Source organism: Motacilla alba, chromosome 4, assembly GCF_015832195.1.
Source record: "Motacilla alba alba isolate MOTALB_02 chromosome 4, Motacilla_alba_V1.0_pri, whole genome shotgun sequence".
In the NCBI taxonomy this organism is placed as follows: domain Eukaryota; kingdom Metazoa; phylum Chordata; class Aves; order Passeriformes; family Motacillidae; genus Motacilla; species Motacilla alba.
The window spans coordinates 31,074,110-31,094,394 of NC_052019.1; the positions used below are offsets into that span (position 1 = coordinate 31,074,110).

At 41.6% G+C, this 20,285-nt stretch overlaps 1 protein-coding gene across 1 annotated transcript; it reads right to left on the minus strand.

The window, feature by feature from the left end:
* Positions 1–16: 16 nt before the first annotated feature.
* Positions 17–13,870, minus strand: LOC119700676 (cytochrome P450 4V2). Its single transcript, XM_038136156.1, has 11 exons — positions 13,581–13,870; positions 11,201–11,313; positions 10,539–10,624; positions 8,826–9,016; positions 8,327–8,396; positions 7,188–7,314; positions 5,323–5,514; positions 3,406–3,508; positions 2,935–3,069; positions 2,584–2,763; positions 17–920 (listed from the first exon to the last, which is right to left on the minus strand). The coding sequence occupies exons 1-11, from the start codon at positions 13,789–13,791 to the stop codon at positions 745–747; spliced, it is 1,584 nt and encodes a 527-aa protein (XP_037992084.1). The 5' UTR covers positions 13,792–13,870; the 3' UTR covers positions 17–744.
* Between the last annotated feature and the right edge of the window lie 6,415 nt (positions 13,871–20,285).

Genomic DNA, 20,285 nt, shown 5'->3' on the forward strand with positions numbered 1-20,285 from the left:
GCAATTTCAACAGGTACAGTCCACATTGAGGCATAGTAGGAGTTTATTCTCAAAGTTTGTAATAATACATTGCTTTTGTCATTATGAAATCCTGCGTGTAATTTGTAGACAGTCTAGTTCCTGCTATGGTTATAAAGATTAATGCTTTTGGTGCAGTTTGCAAAAAAATAATTCAGAGCACTCCCTTCTTACAAACTACTTTAAATGCTTACCAAGAAGGAGTGAAATTATCAGAGATTTTTTTTGTGGTCTTTACAGAGGCAGTCATCACCAAAAAAAAATTTGCTAAGAAGAAGGATTATCACTTGTATTTTTCAGAAACAAACCTGAAAACCTTACAAACATTTGAGATTTCCAGTCACCTGGAAAATGCTATGGCATGTAAGCTGATCACATCACAGGCATTGCTGTTGTCATTACCATAGCTTAGTTTTTATGGCGCTGTGGCAATAGAATAATTTCATCTGAGCAGATAAGGCACTAAAAATTAAGGATTAAATTGCATTTGATTACATGCAGATAAGGCACTAAAATTTAAGGATTAAATTTCATTTCAAAGATTAGCATGAAGCTCACAAGCACTATAGAAGTAGAGCAACTAGGGCTATTGCTACATCTTTTTTAATACAACAATAGCAACTAGTTTTAACAAATTGCTGGACTGACATAAAAATATTTGATTTTAAAATATGTCTCAGTCTAAATAGATTGAAAACATTTGGAAGTAAACTTTTGAAATTCCTTTCATTCTGATCCAGCATTTGGTCTCCTCTTCAGTTTAATCCAGATGCCTTTATTTGGACGAAGAATCAATTCTCCACATAAACCAAGCTCTTCTGGCTTTTGACATGATTCCACCCAAAAGCGCCGCAGGATGAGGGCTAGAAGAGTTTTCTCCTCCATTTGTGCAAAGCGCTGACCTATGAGTTACAGGGCAGAAAAAAAAATAGTTATTGTCAGGTTGCATCAACAGCTGCTGCACTTGCATGCTCACAGGATTTAAGAACAGAACTAGCTTTAGGCCAAAATCAAGGTCATATGGATACAAGTAACACTAGCACTTTTCTCTGCATGAAAACTCTGGACTTCTTGGGATAATCAACAGTATGTTCTCCTTCCTATAGTAAACAGAACTAAACAGCAATGTGGAAACAGTCAACCCTTTATATGGAACTACTACAAAACACAGCCTTGTCACGTCTCTTGAGAGGACTAGGCAGGAAGGATGGATAGCAGACCAGAGCAGAAGATGCAGCACAGGGACTGTGGGGAGAGAAAAATCTCATGGTTCCATATATGTGGAGAGGAGCAAAGGAGATGCAACTGCAATGGAATAACAGACAGACCTTCCTTCAGTGATCATTAAGCCTCATACACACTGACGGTTTGGTAGCATAGAGGGCAAAGTTCAATTTTTAATTCAGAGATAGGTGAAGGCAGAAACATGAGAACAGAGAAATGTGAGGGAAACCAAACCAAGTGCCACAAGGCAGTTCACAAAAACTAAAAAACGCAGATGGGACACAAAAAGCAGGGCTGAGAACTTTTTATGTTCTCCCCTCTGTATTATATACACAGATTATATACACAGAAATCCATACATATGTACACACAATGCACTTTTGCAATTATACTAATGAACCACCTCTCCTGCACATGTTCCTGCACACTCAGAAACTAGCTAGACATGTTATATTAAATTAGATTTCTCTTCTGAACAAGGAAAGACCTAGTTTACTGCTCTTATGGAAAAGGGCACCTACTACCAATGAGATAAACCAATCAATGAGACAAAACAAACCAATCACATCCCCCAAAAACAGAAACCAAACCAAACAAACAAAACAAAATAAAAAAAAAAACAAAATAAGTAATATTTCCCATTATTGTAATAGCATGACAACTTTTGGATGTTCCCCATCTACACTCAAAACCAGTAGAGGGAACAGTCTTTTCACATGTTCTACAATATAAACAACACTGCCTCTACTTGAAGCATGGATAAATGCCAAGCATCTCAGTGGCATCTGAAAGTGCTACCGAGTTCTGGGATGACAGAGAAAACACCAAACCAACTACAGTGTCAGAAACAGGGAAAGAATACATCAGTTGCAGATTGCATGTGCTGTGGACATCCAGCTCAGAACCTGAGAGAGACAGATGAACTGTTTCCAGAGAAAACAGGTGCAGGACATGTGTTTTCTCTCACTCTGTGTTGCTGACACTGAGAATCAGAAATTAGGAAGCAAACACAGGAGCCCAATAACATGCTGCCAGGCTGCACAGCAATGAGGAAGAAACATCATCAGCATAATAGACACTCATCCCTAGGAAGAAAGGAAATCCCTCAGAAGAAACAAATGGGGCAGCTCAGCAGTATTAATATGAGTCTATGAATTAAACTCTTCTGAGAGAATTCGGGTCAATCTAATGGAAGTGTGTGGCTTGCAGAACATACAGTGCCCAGATTCAGAGGTGGAGAATGAGGAAGAGCACTATACAAACAGTACTGACACCAAATGTGGTCTCAGTTACCACATTCAAAAGCAGAACCTTACAAGGGCTTCCTCTCCAGATACATACCAATGCAGTTCCTGGGACCAGCTGAGAAGGGCACATAAGCATATGGGTGCCTTCCCTTAGAATTTTCAGGGAGGAATCGCTCAGGCCTGAACTCCTCCGGGTCAGGGAAGACCTCAGGGTCTCTATGCAGGGCATAAGTTAAAACAAGGACATTTGCACCTCTAGGTATCTGATATCCCCCTAAAGAGAGAAGAGAAAGGGAGAAGAAGAGTCAAAACAACAACAAACAAATGACCTGCTATACACAACAGAACAGTGAAAAATAAAACAATGCTGCCCTTTTCTTGGGAAACATCTCCACTGCAGAAATGCTAACACAAGAGAAAGTGGCAAACACAGAGCACCACTTACTAATGCAGCAATCCTCTCTCAAGGTACGGGCAAACATGGGAACTGAAGGGTAGAGACGAAGAGCTTCTTTCACAACACATTCAAGGTATCGAAGATTTTTCAAATCCTCCGTTGTAACAGGACGTTCAGTATTGTCTGTCCAAAAACAAATAGAGGAATGACCAAGACCAAAACTCCCCATCTTTGGCTAAACAAACTCATCCTGGATCCCCCCAGAAACTCTCATCATGCACCAAGACTACATACAAGAAGGTTTTACAAATATATTAAACATGCATATCTTGCCCCAAAGACAAGTTTGGTTGTACACCACAACAGACCTTCCCACACCCATCCCAAGCACCTCTAGCTGCTGAAAGCTCCAGAAGGGCCACAAGGCATGCTCTTGAACCCCCTTCAACTTCTAGGCTTTTAACACATTTCCACTCACAAATGCAGCAAAACCCCAATGAAGGGGGAATGAAGACTTACCAAACACCTCATCCAATTCCCTGTGAACCTTCTTCTGAATTTCTGGATTACGTCCAAGCAAGTACAAGACCCAGTTCATAGCAGCTGCTGTTGTATCATGGCCCTACAGGTCCAGATTTACAGAGACATTTATTTCAACTCTACTCCCATGTACCAGTGGGCTTTGTAAATACTTAGGTATGCAGTTAGTATGAAAAGTGAGACGTATTAGTCCCATTGCCATGATAAAAACAAGAATCAAGAGTGAATTATTCAACTTACTAACTATCAAGATAAAAGGTGATCCACAATTGTTGTGACAAAAGGGGAAAGTGTTGAAATAACCCAAGCAAAATCCCTCTCTTCTGATTCTCAGGAGCTGCATGAACTATCAGTATCTACACAATGAATCAGATATATATTCATCTTTTTGGTTACTGTCCTGTCAACATCTAGGGGGGTCAGTGACTGTCACAGGAGATATACAATGGACACAACTTATAACATTTTCAAAAGTATCTAAAAATGGTTTTATGCGACACAATACAGTAGCCACAGGGGAAAATACTTGGTTTTCTATGGGAAGAGAATCAACTACTAGTTCCCAGCACCATGGGAAGGAGAGGAAAAAGAAAAGGGAGACAAAATGTGAAGGAAAAAAAAAAAAAGCCACAAAAAGGGGAGGAACAGAAAACGGAAAAATTGATGAAAAAAGGATTTTGATACTAAAAAAGCACACTTGTGGTGAAGTTCAGAATGCTGCTGTAGTACAGAAATGGCAAGATGAGAAGAGAGTTTCTCTAGGTTACAATAGTATTAATATGATTCTATGAATTAAGCTCTTCTGACAGAATCCAGGTCCATCAGTGTGGAAAACTCGTTAAAATCTTCTTCAGATCCTCCCTGAGCAAATAAGACAAGAAGAAGGGCCTTGAAGATAATCAGAGGGATGGGACATCCCTGTCTTGTCATCCCTGTCCCTGTCATCCCTGTTGAAAGACAGGCTGGGAGAGTTGGGGCTGTTCAGCCTGGAGAAGAGAAGGCTCTGGGAAGACCTGACTGTGGCCTTTCAGTACTTAGAAAGGACTTACCAAAAAAAAAAAAAAAAAAAAAAAGACGGTGTGTGTCATTTTACATGAGCAGGTACTTATAGGACAAGAGAGAATAATTTTCAACTAAAAGAGAAAAAATTTAGATTAGATGTTAGGAAGAAATTTTTTACTCAGAGATTAGTGAAGAACATGTTGGCTAGAGAAGTTTTGAATGTCCTGTCTCTCAAGGTGTCCAGGGCCAGGTGGGACAGGGCCCTGGCAACCTAACCTAGTTGATGACATCCCTGCCCATGGCAGGAGGGTTGTAACTAGATGATGTTTAAGGTCCCTTCCAACCCAAACCATTCTAGGATGAGTTTCTACAAGAAGATGAAGCACTGATGCACAGTGGACTACAGAACCAGAAGACTGCAGGCAATGTAGCAAAGGAAAAAAATGTGAGGCGATATGACAAAATGCAAGTCAAAACTGTGAAACTATTTTGAGCTCTCTTCAGTGTTAATGAAGTTTGCAACAAAAGGCAAGAGCCCATGGCCCACGTCAGCCTTTAAGTTTTCATTTCCCACCCGCTTTCATGAGTAGACCCTGCTCACACAGGCAGGGCCTACCACATGTGCATTGTCCAAAGTTTTTGCAGGGCATACCAATGCTTCTATCGTACCTCTGTAGAATAGAAACACTGAGATTTTCTCTTAGGCTTCCAGGGCTTAAATAACATCATGCTAAAAGCAACTTCCTGAACTAAGACAAGAGTCACCACCTGAAAATTCTGAATCTTGGGTTTGAAGGGGAAAAAAACCAAACAAAAAAACCCCAGCAAATGAAATCTTCCAAAACAACAACAACAAAAACAAAAGAACAATAAACCAATGAGTTCCTTGGTTACCTCAAACATGAAAGTATCCACTTCCTCACGAATGTCCCTGTAGCTCAATTTTTTCCCATCATCATCTGTTGCGTTCAGGAGCATGTCCAGGAATGCTTTTCTCTTTTTGGAACCACTTTCTTCAGAGTTACCATCATTATCATGTTCCTTTTGCTGGGTGTTTTTAAGTTCTTCAGCTTTTTCTGCAATGACCTGAGATTAGAACCATTACATCAGATATAATGAATTCAGCACAAGCGCACCATCTGCCTCATACAGTTTTGTCCTAACTTATCAAAACAACATACATCTGTAGCAGTCTACATTGGCTAGGTAGCACAACTGTCAGTATTAGGTCATGAAATTTAGCTGACTTTTTATTAGTAGTGAATTATGATCAACCTTTCTTGCCCCAAGCAATAGAATAAACCTCGAACAGCCTTTGTGCAATCAAGAAAATAGATAGCCAAACTATGTAAACAACTTGGGGGCCATCAAGAAGTGTAAACATATCCAGAGTATCTGGAACACACCAATAATGAATGCCAACAATAGTAACAGCATATCAAAAAAAAAAAAAAAAAACAAAAAACACCACAGTGAGATCACATTAATCATCAATAAGATCTTCTCTATCCCATCTGAGAACTAAGGAAAGATCTCACTTCCAACCTCCAAAAAACTCAGGAAACTGAAGAGAAGCCAGGGCATCCCAGAACCATGTGTCAAGGCTACACACAGTATTGCTGAACTCACTATACAAAAGTTTCCCAAATTTTCCCAAGTATGAGAGCAATGGCTGAATTTCCCTTTTTTAGGTTGAAGTACAGACTCAGTAACAGACATACATTTCTTATTGCTGCCATTGTTGTTGCAAAGTCAAAACAGAACCCTTCAATGAACTGGCATTGCTCTTAAAAACAACAAAATAATTTAAAAGGGTGTAAGGGTGTAGAGTATGCATTTCTGTTCGGAGGAATCACTGAATGGAAGAAAAAAAATACAATTCCATGCACACACATTGTTTTCCTCACTGAACACGCACATGTGTCACATATTGACTACACAGGTGCAATTATTATTTATGGTCCTTTGTCATCTTCTATGATTTGGTTGTTCATATTCTTCAGTGCACCAGCCCAGCATCAGAAGAGTGCAAGTGTTAAAAGCCGCTCCTATGACTTACTACTGCAATTTCCAATAAAAGGAAGCTATGTATGGGGTACATACACAGGGAAAGCAGCCTCTCTGATAACATCCTAATAGTAGATTTGGGAGGGCAAACTTTGGCAAGAACAAAATAGGAATTATTTGGTGAGAGAAAGGGCTGTTACTTCCACAGTCTAACAGGGTGAGAGAACAAATTATTTTATGCCAAGTGAGTAATGCATACCTAATGACTTCTGCATCAGAATACCTTACTGCAGATGTGTGTGTTTACTCCTCTCAGCAGTTCTGCTCTGAACAGGGGAAAATGAATACAGGCTTCAGTTTCTGAGGGCTGAACCCAGCAGCACTACCATGCAGAACCCTATGTTTACTGCTCCAAACTTGGCAGTGAGCCATTGGATGTCATCCAGATGTGGAGCTTTTCAGGCAGAGCAAGAGTTTAATGAATTTCTGTTGTTTGTTTCAGTTGTCAAGGACCTGCAAGTTCTGGCATTGCCTTGAGGCAGTCTACTTTCTAGTTTAAATTCAGCAGAGATCCTAAAAGGGAAGTCATCTCTTGTCTTCTTTTTGGGGAATTCCTCAGCATCACAATAGAGAGACAGCATATCAAGAAGGCTGAACCTCATCCCCATTTGGAAGATCTGAGTGCAAAACTTTAATCCAACAATGAAAATTATCACTATAAATATTATAAATATTTTTTAAAGACTCTATACCGCATCTGTAAAATTATGAAGAATGTTGAGAATCCTCTTGTGCTCTCTTCCTTCTTTGAACAATACATACAAAAAGTCAGGCCAAAGCCAAGGGCTCATCTGTCGCCGTTGGATTAGATCACCCATCCTAGGGGCAAAACAATTATATCATGTAACATTACTTGACAAAAACACCAAATTATAGCACATTTCAAGAACACAAAAAACCCACAAGAAACAACTTCTATGTACCCTAATATAGTAGAACTTAACATATTGTGTAGGTTTAAACCAAATATTTGAAAGGAAGGCCATTCACATTTGTGTCTTGATTTTGCACCATCTCAAAATTTCTGTTACTTATCCCAGAATCACCATATTTTATTTTTTTAAGTATTGATCTCTGAGAAGGACAGCATATTCTCATTTAGTCTGAATCCTCTTGAAACAGTTCTATTAAGTCATCCAATCCCATCACACCCCACTTCAGCAAAGCATTGACACTGTTGTAAAGACCACTCATGACAGGCTCCCAAAATGTCTGCCCCAAGAATTCAAACAGTTTCTGAGAGCACTGCATTCCTACTTGAACATCCAGATACCAGACTGCATGTTAAAGGACTTCAAATGTATCTAAAATGAAAAATATGAGACTTCAAGTATCCTCAAACACAAGTGGAGTACATTTGGAAGGGCTGATTGTCATTGCTATTCAGCTCTTGCACATGCTTTAGCTGCAGAGGAGTAATTATTACCTACTTCAAACACACTTGTGCTACAATTTGGAAAAGGCCAAGGAACCAATGATAATCAAACCCTTCAGATCTACCCCTTTTTTTATCATACCTGTCTCAACAAGCTCCATCAAAAGCTAAGAGTGGGATCATAAAATCACAGATTCATTTAGGTTGGAAAAGACCTTTTACACCACTGAGTCCAACTGTTAACCGAGTGTGTTAACCCAGTCCATTGCTACACCATGACCCTAAGCGCCACAGGAACATGTCTCATCAAACACCTCCAGGGTATTTAGTGACTCAGGGTTAGTCTGTTTCAATGCTTTACATCCCTCCCTCTCTGACTCCCTGGCCTTCCTTCCTGACACCAGCAGCATTAATTCCAGCTCAACTGAAATATGACTAAGGAAAATGCGCATTTACCTGTAGATAGCAGAAACATAGTCAGAATCCTTATTCTTCTGGGCACCCACATTCCTGCCCATTGCTGTTTCTAGGAGGAAAATATCAACATTTCACAAGTACAAAGTAGAATCCAGTGTAGTACACAGTGAGTTACTACTACTCCCAGCTTCTTACTATCACCACCATCCCCAGCTTCTGACTATCATCACCATCCCTTCAACAAGTGAATACACATATCCCTTTGCAGGGAATGAGCTTTCTTTGTATTTCCATGCCCAGGAATCCTGCTCCTCAAGAAAACCTCACTTCAGACTGCTACCTCTGTCCTGCCAGTCCCACAACTCAGCTGCTCAGATACAAGTAGTAAACCCTGGGAAAAAGTTTGAGAAGGATGGAAATGTATTTAGAAAATATGCAGGGATATTGCTCTTCAATCATCTTACACAAACTGGCACAGCTAAACTCATGATCTTCTGCGTCACCCACAATTCTACCACAATAACTGAACAAGACTTACCACAAATAATATCAAGGGCACACAGAGTGATGTCCATAAAGACATCAAATGGCTCCTTGTCAACATGCTTCTCAAGTTTCTTCACCAAAATATTTCCTTGTTCATTCATAACCTCTAGAAAGTCACTCAAGATTGCAAAGTGGAATGTGGGAGTTATCATCTTCCTCCGTGACCGCCACTTGTCTCCAGTGCTACAAAATTAATGGGGAAAAGGAAGGCTAAAAACCTCCAAGCCAAAATAATATTCTCACCATTACAGGAAGTACACAGTGAATACTGAAGCCTGGAAGAGGTGGACACACTGTAGATGTCTGTTCAAGCTGTTCATAGCACCCCACAGAAGGAGCAAATGGAAATATTTCTTGCTCCAGGTCTCTTGGAAGCAGAAGCCACCATTTCTCCAGCTGATCTTAACAAATGGAGATGTCAAAAAGCCTCCAAACAGTACATCCCTGTTAGTCAGTGCACAGGCTCAAAAGGACCAAGCAGAAGCCAGCCAGAGGCCAAAACAGCTATTCAGCATCAAGGCTAATGACCACCCCACCATCTCTCTGAATCAGTGGTTGTGCTTGCCTTCCTCCACTGACCATGAAATGAGGCCTGCAGAGAACTAGGACCTAGAGACATCATGAAAATGACTGCCTCAAGGTATGGCTACAATCTACTTCTTTGGAGACAGGCAATCACTTCCCACATGCCAGTGACAAGCATGGAGCCACAGTGAATGTCACCAGCTTCCTGGGGTCCTGGTTCACTTTTTCTAAATAATATGCCCCAGCTGACACTTCTGCTTACAGGGTAAAACTATCACACTGCTGCCCCTAATCAGCAGTGTGATAATTAACTTGCTATTAGAGCACTTCACAGGCCAGCATATTGGCTTGCTGTCTGCCACTGCTGCCCCTAATCAGCAGAGACTGGAACATTTTCCCCCATATGTTTTTCCAAGCATAAGAAAGTCAAAATACTTCTGTACATCTATGGAAGACAAAACAACCAGTAAGGAAGAACAGTGAGGATACACCATGCCTGATGCTCATGGACTTCACCTCTGCACATTGTTACTGATTAATTACTGCCTTCTTAAAGGCAAAACAAAACTCAGGATAAAATGCATGCCTCATCCTCTCACATGAACTTGTACTTCCCACACCACATGATCCCAGCTGGTTTTTACAATACCATGGTCCCATCATAAAGCATGAGGAGTCCACCTCTGAGGGCTCCAAATAAGCAACAAAGTTAACCACTAATGCTGGGACCTTGACCTCTTTTTTTTAGAAACCCAGAAGAGGCTCAAATGTACCAAAGACACTCTATACTTACCCTGCTCTGACTCTTGAGTATCTGCATCATCCAGACCAATCCTTCCTTTGCCCTTCCAAGACTGGAGGACACCAAACCTTTATACCACTGCTCTTCCCTTTCTCCACTCCTGATTTATGCTCCTACCCAGGCTCATTTGCCACGATCCTATACTTCATGAAGGAAATGAAGGAAAGGGTGTAGATAGTCTCCAATCCTACCCCAAAGCATCACCAAGCTCAGGTCTATCCTACTGGTCTGCAATATGACCAGCTGAGATAAGCAATGCACAGAATCTCTTTGTTCAGAAATACATACAGCATTCCTGCCACTAAGACCTCTTCTTATCATATACCCTGCAAATTTCAAAAACACAGCAGTGTACCCTCATTTCATTATACATTATACCTTGTCAGAAGTCCAGTGCCCAGCCATGGATGCAGGAATTTGTACAGGTATGATTTGTCGATATGTTTTGAATTGTTCAGGATAACCTGTCAGAAAAATGAACAGCGAGGAAAAAATATTACTTGCTAGATGGAGAGATATTTCTTCACTAGTTCTTCAATAAACACTCTAAGAGAGAAACAACAGTGTCTTACTAGATCAAGGACAATCACTGTTGGCAGTAAAACTTACGACTACATTTCATGGCATCAAAACAGACCCACTAAGTTCTAATGCAGAAGTCTGTCAAAGAGACACAAGCATTGCAACCTGAATCTCATAATGTTCTATCCTTATTTCAGCGGTCCCATATTCCCTGCTATCTGCTTGTTTGTTCTGATCTTAGGAGCAGAAGCTTTCACACATGTGAAAACAAAGCTGAAGGAGATGCTTCTTTAATGCTTTCATTTGCAGGTCATCTTCAGTATTCCCCTCAATGCCCTCTGACTAGGCCTTTTTATATTCCTTTACTTTATGCCTTTGTTTACCACTAACTCAGAGGATCATCCCAAAGCAAATCAGTCCAAGCCCCTTTTAACAAAAATTACATTGAGGTAATAGAAAGTAACATGTTGGGCACTGCTCTGCATCCCAGTAGAAGAGAAGGAGACCAGCATGCTCACCTCCACACTGTCAGGGTGATACAAAAACATGACAGGCACTGGTCCTATCCAAAGTTTGAACAATGGCCAACTTCTGAACTCTTCAGTATAAAACTGTATCTGTTTAAAAAAATCTGGAATAGAAAATCAGAGTAGAGCTTCAACAAGGGGAATTTAAAAAATAAGCAAGGCTTCTGTAATGAACTCTTGCACCACAAGCCCTGCAATTGTGATTTTCTTGGACTTCTAACCTGCTGCTGTGACATAGCATCATATTTTGCATTTGTGGATTTTACAATTCAGGTGTCCTAATATCTTCAGGCACAGACTCACAGCACCATTTATGCCACAGATAAACCTGAGGGATACCACTGCTGTCCAGCTGTCAGTTGGACTTCAGACCAGTGAGCTCAGCAACCAGCGAATACTCCTCCCACATTATTTTGCAATTACTCAGTCCATATCTTGTCAATTCAGCTGTACAGAAAGTATGGGAGATAGCTAAATCTGTTGACAGGGTAAAAGGAGTAGATGGTGTTTGATTTAATTCAAAAAAGGTCTTTGACACTATCTCATCACAGAGGACAATCAGATTCATTCCGCAATATTAGAGGTGGGGACCGCTCTCAGGATATTCAAGGATTAAACACTTCTTTGCCCTTTCAGAAACAAGCTTAAACAAATGATACCTTTACAAGCCTCTGCAGAATTGAAAATTCAAAAGGTCCCCAAATCAAAGAAAAAAAAAAGAAAAATTATTAAATAGTTTCCTAATAGATGTCCAAATACAGCTTTCCCTAGACTTACAAAAAGTTCTAATGACACCTCATTCAACACGATTCATAGTGTCAGATTATTTTACTATTTTTAGAATATTTTTCCTAACATTATCATGATTAAAATAGCACATTTTCCAGCAACTGTCTAGCAATACCAATTAAAAAAATCCTCCTCATATGAAAAGTTATTTTCATTCCTGTTATAGAATGTTACCCTTTTTAAAAGTTTTTTGTTATATTTTTAATGAAAAATATTATAAACCACAAATTTCACCCATTTTTGTATAAATAAGAGCAAAGAAGGCTGGACATGGGAGCTATGTGATTCCTTAACTAAAACATGGGAGCTATGTGATTCCTGCTAACAAATGAGATTAGGGACTACACAGAACATCAGAGTTCACATCAAATTGCTTTCTGGAGATAGAAGCAATGTTCCAGTTTGGTTTGGATTTTTAAAGAAGATTTTTTTTAAAAGAGGATAAGAAAGGAAAAAAAAAAAGATTAATCCACCAGTCCAGCTCCTATAAACATCCTATCATCCTCCTACTGCTTCCCCAAAGTCAACTTTGTGGAAATCTGCCTGCCCTCACATCCACCACAGATGTCTCATATTTGTCCTCAGATATGGGAATGGATCCAGAGGAAAGATATGACAGTGTGCCTTGTGAACAGAGGCACCATGTCTCAGCATGGGCAATTTGTGTTCCAATGCTGTACTCTCACTTGACTTCACCATGCTCCCATGACCCATTAGTCTCTCTTCTGGCAGCATATACAGCAGCACAGCCAGCAACACATGTGCACAGAGTAGAACTGGCATACACAGGCATCACAAACATACACAGAGGAGTTTGGGCCACTGGCAGCAGACTCAGCAACACTTTCATACCACAAACTCCTTAAGAAATATGTTACTGTTAAAATATGAGTACCAAATGGAAAGGGATCATCTAGCATGTTAGTGCTCTCTCATGCACTCGGCAGAAAGAAGGTCATACTAATCATTTCAAGAACAAAAGGATTTGCTTTTTGAGTGATGCACTATAAATGCTCAGCAAGTTCTTTTGCACTCAATGCATAAATCTAAGTCACAGATGACTCTGGAAGTGAGCCCAGGTAAAAACAACTTGGAATGCTTAAGTCCCTTGCACATGCTTGCTTGGGGGAAGGTAATTGTTTCAAGCTTTGTTTGGATCACAGCAAAAAAGTCATGAGGACATAGTGTTCAACTTTGTGAAGCAGCACTTCCTGCAAGAGCCCACAGCATGCCTCTCTCTCACTAAAATACATTCCACAGCGTTCATGCTCCACCCTACCAACAATTTAACGGTCTGAGCCCAGCAGCAGCTGCTGTCAGATTTAACCTCCAGTTAGTCTTTGAGACCAGTAATAATGCCACATTTATGCAGTTCCTCTCCTTTCCTCTTCACTGCCCACTCCTCACACTGTTCCCCTCTGCAGACTGCCCAGAGAGACCTAAAGGCAACAGCACATCCTGTGATACTCCACTTCCCTTCCACAGCTCAGCCACACAAGCACCTCACCACCACTGGCTCCTCCAGCAAACCCCAGGCAGTGCAGGGACCTCACAGCTGGGCTACAGTGTGAGCTGGCATTACCTTCTCCTTTCCGCTCCAAGAGCAGGGCATTTCCCACCACAGGATAGCAGGGGCTGATACCCGGAATCGACTTCAATATCCACCATTGCCTCCAGTATTCCATCAGGGAGGGCAGGGAGCACACAGTCACAATTGTCAAAAGCAGAGCAATGATCCCAGCTCCCCATGGCAGCAGCTGGGGTCTCCCTGAGAGTCCTTCCACGACGTCCATCGTCACCTCTCCGCCTCCTGCTCCGAGCCTCGATCCCTGCTGCAAAACTGGGACTGCCTGTACCCGGCACTGCAGAAAAGTTGGCCAGAAGAGCAGGAGGCGGAGCCGTCACACAGGCCACTGGCATAGCTTCTTGCCGGGAAAATAAACAGAGTTACAAAACACTCTTATGGAGAGGCTGCATTCTATCATTTCCTGGAGGAAAGGAAGCCAGAGGGAACGGTCACTGCCCTCACTTGGCTCGAGCCAAGTGAGGAGTGAGAACCTTCTTTGTAGGCCATGCAATACCTCACAAGGTAAAAAACAAAGCACCATCAAAAAACACCTTTTTGCTGATTTGGGATAGATGAATTTTCTCAATATCATCTTTCTCAATCTGTTTTCAGGTGCTCAACACCATTTTGGCATAGAGAACTGCTTCAGTGCTGTCCAACACGATAACTGAAGGGCCAGATGGAGAATACCCTTTTTCAGCTGGTTTGATGGCTTAGAGGAGTTACAAAAACCAAAGCCCATAAGGACCCCTGATCAACAGCAGCACTGCAAAGCACACGGATGCTTCTCAGCTCAAATGGCCTTTACTGATCTCATTGTTGAATGCTCAGGCACAGGCTAAAGGGTGCCAGTAAAACAACTGGCAGCACCAGCACCTGTGCCCCAACTTGCAAAGTGCCTGGGTACTCACAGTACCAAACCCACCACATACACTGCTGCCCCTCCTGCCTCAGGAGGATCCAGGGTCTCTTCTCACTGCTGCAGGGCTACTGAGCATCTGTTTCTCAAAGTGGGTGCTCAGAAACCTTTTGGTCAAACAGAATTTTTGTAGAGGCAGCATGGTTCACAGCCAATTCACAAAACTTCACCCCCCAAATAAAGCACAAATGGTGTGTGCTTATGGCCATAGTCACATTTATCCTCTTTGCTTTGTACCAAAAATGACTGCACTGACTGCAAAGCATTTTTAGCAAATAAACAAATAGCATAAACAAAAAAACTAAGATAAAAAACATAAGCCGAAAGCTCAGAACATCAGAAGTTAAGTAAGGTTCTGTGACCCTTGGCATCAGAGGGGGTAAATTTTGGCACTTTGTTCTTGCAATCTCCCAGCAGAGACTTTATCATAAACGCTGACTGTTACATCTTTCTGCACAGTAAACAGCTGGAAATGAACTTTGCTACTCTTGCTGTTGTTTGTAATGGTTTGTGACAGAAAGCAGCAGATATACACCCAGTCTTGCAAACACATAGGCAGGTTAGACAATCATCAGTCCCCTCTTTTGTTCAGGTGACAACCTAGAAAGGAAGCGAGCACACAGGAAAAAGAGACTCACCTTTTCTATTTTTAACATGGAGATCAGCTGAATAATTATACTCTCAATTTTACAAAAAGTCTTGCAGTTTGTTGCCTTAATTGAACCCATAATTAGATGAAGTGGCTATTTATGCTTCTGAGTCAAAAATCTGTACTCTAACTGCTGATTACTCCTTCTACAGGAAAAACAAGAAACCCAGACACTAAAAACAAAACAAAAAAAAAAAAAAAAAACCCTGTGAAACAGCAAGGAGAAGGTGGAATGGCACTGGGAAAGTTGTAGGGAACACTGCAAAGCAAACATTGCAGCATCCTGCCAGCAGCTGGAAATGGTGATGATGTTAATAAAAGGCCACAGAAACACTGGAATGAGACATAAAAGATATATACCCAAGAAACAAGAAATGAGAGACCTAGCATCTTTGAGGCCTAATTATGTCACCAAGACTCGGAATCATAACAAAACTTGGAGGATGTTCAGTAGGAAATATGTTTTCTACCAAATTGTGATCAGCATTTCCTTTTTACCCTGAGAGCTGTTGTTCAGTGTTGGATTTCTGTGAGCACTCCACTGGTTAGTGAATCTTTGCTTTTATAAATGCTTGCAATAGTGCAAACCTGCTCTTCTTCAGCCTCTTGCCTAGAGTAGAAGCCTTTCTACCTGTGCTGGCAGAAGGCAAGCAACCTGTTAGGCAGCTGTGTCAGCCACAAAACACAATGACAACACAGGCTTCTGCTGGTCCCTAGAATGAAGCCTGGATTCTTCAATAAGAAAAACTAATAAAATCATCATTAGCAGCAAGAAAACAAAACAAAACAAAACAAAAACTAACAAAAAACAAAAACAAAAAACCAAAACAAAGCAAAGCAAGTCTAAAGTAGATCTGATAAAACAGAGGGGGGGTTCCTGCTGGCTCCACTTTGGATCCACTGCAGAATGTAGCTGAGCTCAGCAGCCAAGCTGAAGTACAAGCTGAATAGCTCAGCAGCCAAGCTGAACAGAGAAGTACACAACTCATTCTGAAAAACTGGGTTTTTTCTTAAGAAAGGCTTTCTTAGCAAGAGCTTCTCTCTTTCTAAACACACACCATTGCAACATGATTAATCCTTACGTAGAAGGCTACTCTGAAATAAACAGGCTATTTGTAGTCCACAATAGCCACCACCTAGACAAAGAAAACATAACCCAGTGTGTCTCCATTTCAAAATATGTCATCAGCTGGACAGGTGGAGAGCTCAGAGATCTCACCAGCCCTCAGAGAGGAATTTTAGGGCCTGATACTAAATTTCATGCCCAAACAAGGCTACTGAAACTTCATACCTAAAATCTAGGCTTGCAAGAACAAATCCTGAGGAAGACTCCAGCTTCAAATCCTTCTGTGGACCCTTTCTCACACAGGTAAAGGACATTAACAGCATTTGTGAGACAGAGACCACAGCTGTTTTTCAGAGATACAGATGGATTTGATGCCACCTCCATCAAGCATACCTTGCTTGGCTTCTGCAACCTAGCGTTCACTGTACAGCAGCAACTGTTTAGTTCACTACAAGTACTACAAGACATTTTGCATTAATAAATTATCCCCAACAGAATACAAAAGCCTGCCTCCCTAAGAAGCCATAATCTTCCCTGCAGGATAAAAACGTGACTTACAATAACAGAGACCACCACTTAGGACCCAGAACACAGACTACTATTGCAAAGCAATTCTGATAAGGTGTCAGTTATGTTTGCATAATTAATAGGCAGTTAACACTTAAGTAGCTACCAAAGCATCACACCTGTGTTTATTCATCAACGTTTCCCAAAAAGTGCACACTCCCAAGCTGGATGATCACAACTCCTCCAAGGTCTCAAGTGAAGATTCCACCCAGCTCTCTGTGATTTGGCTAGATTGTACAGGACCTCCTCCCTGCTAAACTCCAGCAAGTTTAAAGAAAGCATTTAGCAGCATGCATCACACTACATGAAGTGAGCCAGAAGTCATGAAGAATGAATAAACAGGGCAATTTAGGACCAGAAAAAACTTGTGGGACACAGAAGCACAACACTGCGGATCTGCTACCTGCGTTTTCGCAGCATGGAAGATCTAGTATAGGTATTGGCTCTAGGAAGTTCTTTCTCCACATTTCATGTGCCTGCACATAACACAGTCATAGCTGTACACCCTCTTAGAAGCTGTGGTGGGTTAGCCTTGGCCAGCAGTCAGACATCCCCTCCATTAACTCCCCTCCCTCAACAGGACACCAAAGCTTATGAGCCAAAATAGACTGAAAGATAGCTTATTGATTACAATCATGGGCAAAACAGAGCCAAATTTGGAAATTCAATTTAATTTATAGGCAATTAAAAACAGATAATGAGAAAGCTAAAAACAAAGACAAAAGTTCCTCTCTGCTGTTCCCTCCTCACTCTATTTCTCCTGCTCCAGCATAGTTTCTCCATATGATGCTGAGGAATCTCTGCTCTGGAGCCTGGAGCACTGCCTCCTCCTCCTTCAGACCTTGGTGTTTGCACTGCTGTTTCTCTCTCTCTTCCCTCCCCACACTTTTCTGTCTTTTTAGCATTTTTTTGTACACTTGTAAATACTTTTTCACTGAAGTGCCACTTGTTTGGCTGCTTAGCTCAGCTGTGTCCTGCAGTGAATCCAGAGTGGAGCCAGCAGGAACTGTGTTCTCCTCTCTAGCCTTTTCTCAGAGAGGCTACCCCAGTAGCAGCCCTGCTACTGAGACCATAACATCTACACTCAGCTGAAAAGCCTACCATGAAACAATCACAAGCCTGAAAGGGAAAATAGGGGTGAAATATCCTCCACATCACCCCTCAGTGAGACCAGAAATGTCAGTTACAAAGTGATGGATGCGTGAAAACTGTCAATAACATTAAATATTTGGAAACCATACAGGTGATTTTCCTTAAAATGTTCAGGGAAGAATCACTCAGGACTAAACTCCTCCAGGTCAGAGAAAATCCTGGTAGGGCACAAGTTATAACAGGAGTATTTGTACCAATCAATACTTGATATCATTTGCCTGGGAGAAAAGGGAAAGGAAGAAGGATCAAAACAGCAAATAGGTGGCTGTCTATAACTGCTTTACCATAAAATAAAAAAGAGAAAAACCCTACTCTTTACCTGGAAAACATTCTCAGTACTCTCTCCTGCAGTAATTCCAGCACCTGTCCCAGCCACCTCTAACTACTTAAAACTCTAGAATGGCCACATGGTGCACTCCTATCTCAAATTCTTTAATCTTTATAAAGAAGGAATAGAAAACTTACCAAACACCTTGTCCAGTTCTCTCTGAATCTTCTTCTGGGCTTCAGGATTACATCCAAGTAAACATAAGGCCATTGCGAGGGTGTGCAGAGATTAAGTTAGATGAAGTTAGAAAAGCAAAACCTCAGCTCAAATGGAAATTTGTCAGAGATGTCAAAAGCTACAAGAGTTCTTCAAGTACTATCATGGCTTAGACCATGACAATGTACCATGCATTCACCCCACCCCAGTGGAACAGAGTAGAGTATCAGAAAAAAATAAAACCCATGGGTTGAGATAAGAAAATTTAATGACTGAAATATAATAAAGTAAAATGAAAACAGGAAGAGAGAGGAACAAAGCCTAAGAAATACAAGCGATGACACAAAACAATTCCTTACCACCCACTGACCTCAGTCCACCCCCAAGCAGCAACAGGTCCCTCCCAGCCACCCCTTCCCCACCCCAGTTCATGTACTGAGGAGGGCCTTCTGTGGTATGGAATATCTCTTTGACCAGTTGGGATCAGCTGTCCTGGCCATGCTCTCTCGCAGCTCCTTGTGGAGCCTCTCACTGGCAGACCATGGAGCACTGAGAAGTCTTTGATGTTGAGCAAACGCAACTTAGCAAGAACTAAAACATTAGGGAGTAATCAACATTATTCTCATACCAATTTAAAATACAGCATTGTGCCAGGTACAAGGATGAAGGTGAAACCAGGACAGGGATGTAAACAAGAGGAAACAGAAGGAAAGTGTTTTCCTGCTGTTTAACAGAAGAGATGAATTAGTCACGAACAAGGCTGAAAAGGCAGAGGTATTCAAGACTTTCCTCACCCTTGCCCTTCCATCAGCACCAGGCCTTGGGAAAAAATCCTGGCTGATGCAAACACAGACCCACTGTCTGTGAAGGAGGGGTTGATGTATGAACTATTACAGGAGCTTGACCTCTACACATTGATGTGCTCTGACAGTACCCAACCAAGGAAAGCCGGCCTATATAGCTGTGGGGAGGCCACTCTCCATAATTTTTGAGTTGTGGAATTTGGGGGACATCCAAGAAGACTAAAATAAGGCTAATGTCACTCCTGTCTACAATAAGGACTTCAGAAAGGACACAGAAAACTGTAGGCCCATCTGTCTTACTTCAGCCCCTGGGAAACCTATGGAACAAATTTTCCTGTGTGCTGTTACGAGTCAAATGGAACCCATGATTAGGAAAAGCCAGCACAGATTGACCAAGGACAAATTTTGCTTGACAAACCCAATTGCCTCTTACAACAAATGAACCTGCTTGGCTGATGTGGGGCCTGCAGTGAATGTTGTCTACCTGGATATCTCCAAGGCTTTTGATAAGGTTTCCCATGGCCTCCTCCTACAGAAATGTGTATGTGATGGTGTGCATGTGTGATCCATGCAGTGGGTGGGGAACTGGCTGCCCAGCCACACCTGGAGGATGGTGGTAAATTGCTCCCTCTCACCCTGACAAGTGGAGTCCCCCAGGGAATGATACTGGGCCCATGGCTGTTTAGTATCTTCATCAGTGGTTTGGATTATGGGATCAAGTGTACCCAGATGAAGTTTGTCAGTGATACCAAACTGAGTGAGGCAGTGGACACTTTGGAAGGGAGAGCCAGCCTGCAGGAAGACCTGGACAGGCTGAAAACTTAGGCTAACAAGAGGCTTATGAAGCTCAATAAGGACAAATATAAGGTCCTGCACATGGAAAAACATAACCAGGACATCAGCACAGGCTGGGGATCTACCTGGCTAGGGAACAGCTCTATGGAAAAGGACCTGGGGGTCCTAGTGGACAAGTTTAGTGTGAGTAAACAGTTTGTTGCTGCAGCAAAGCAAGCCAATGCAAGACTTAGCTGCTTCAATGCCAGGAAAGATAAAGTAACTATGCCATTCTTCTCAGTTCTG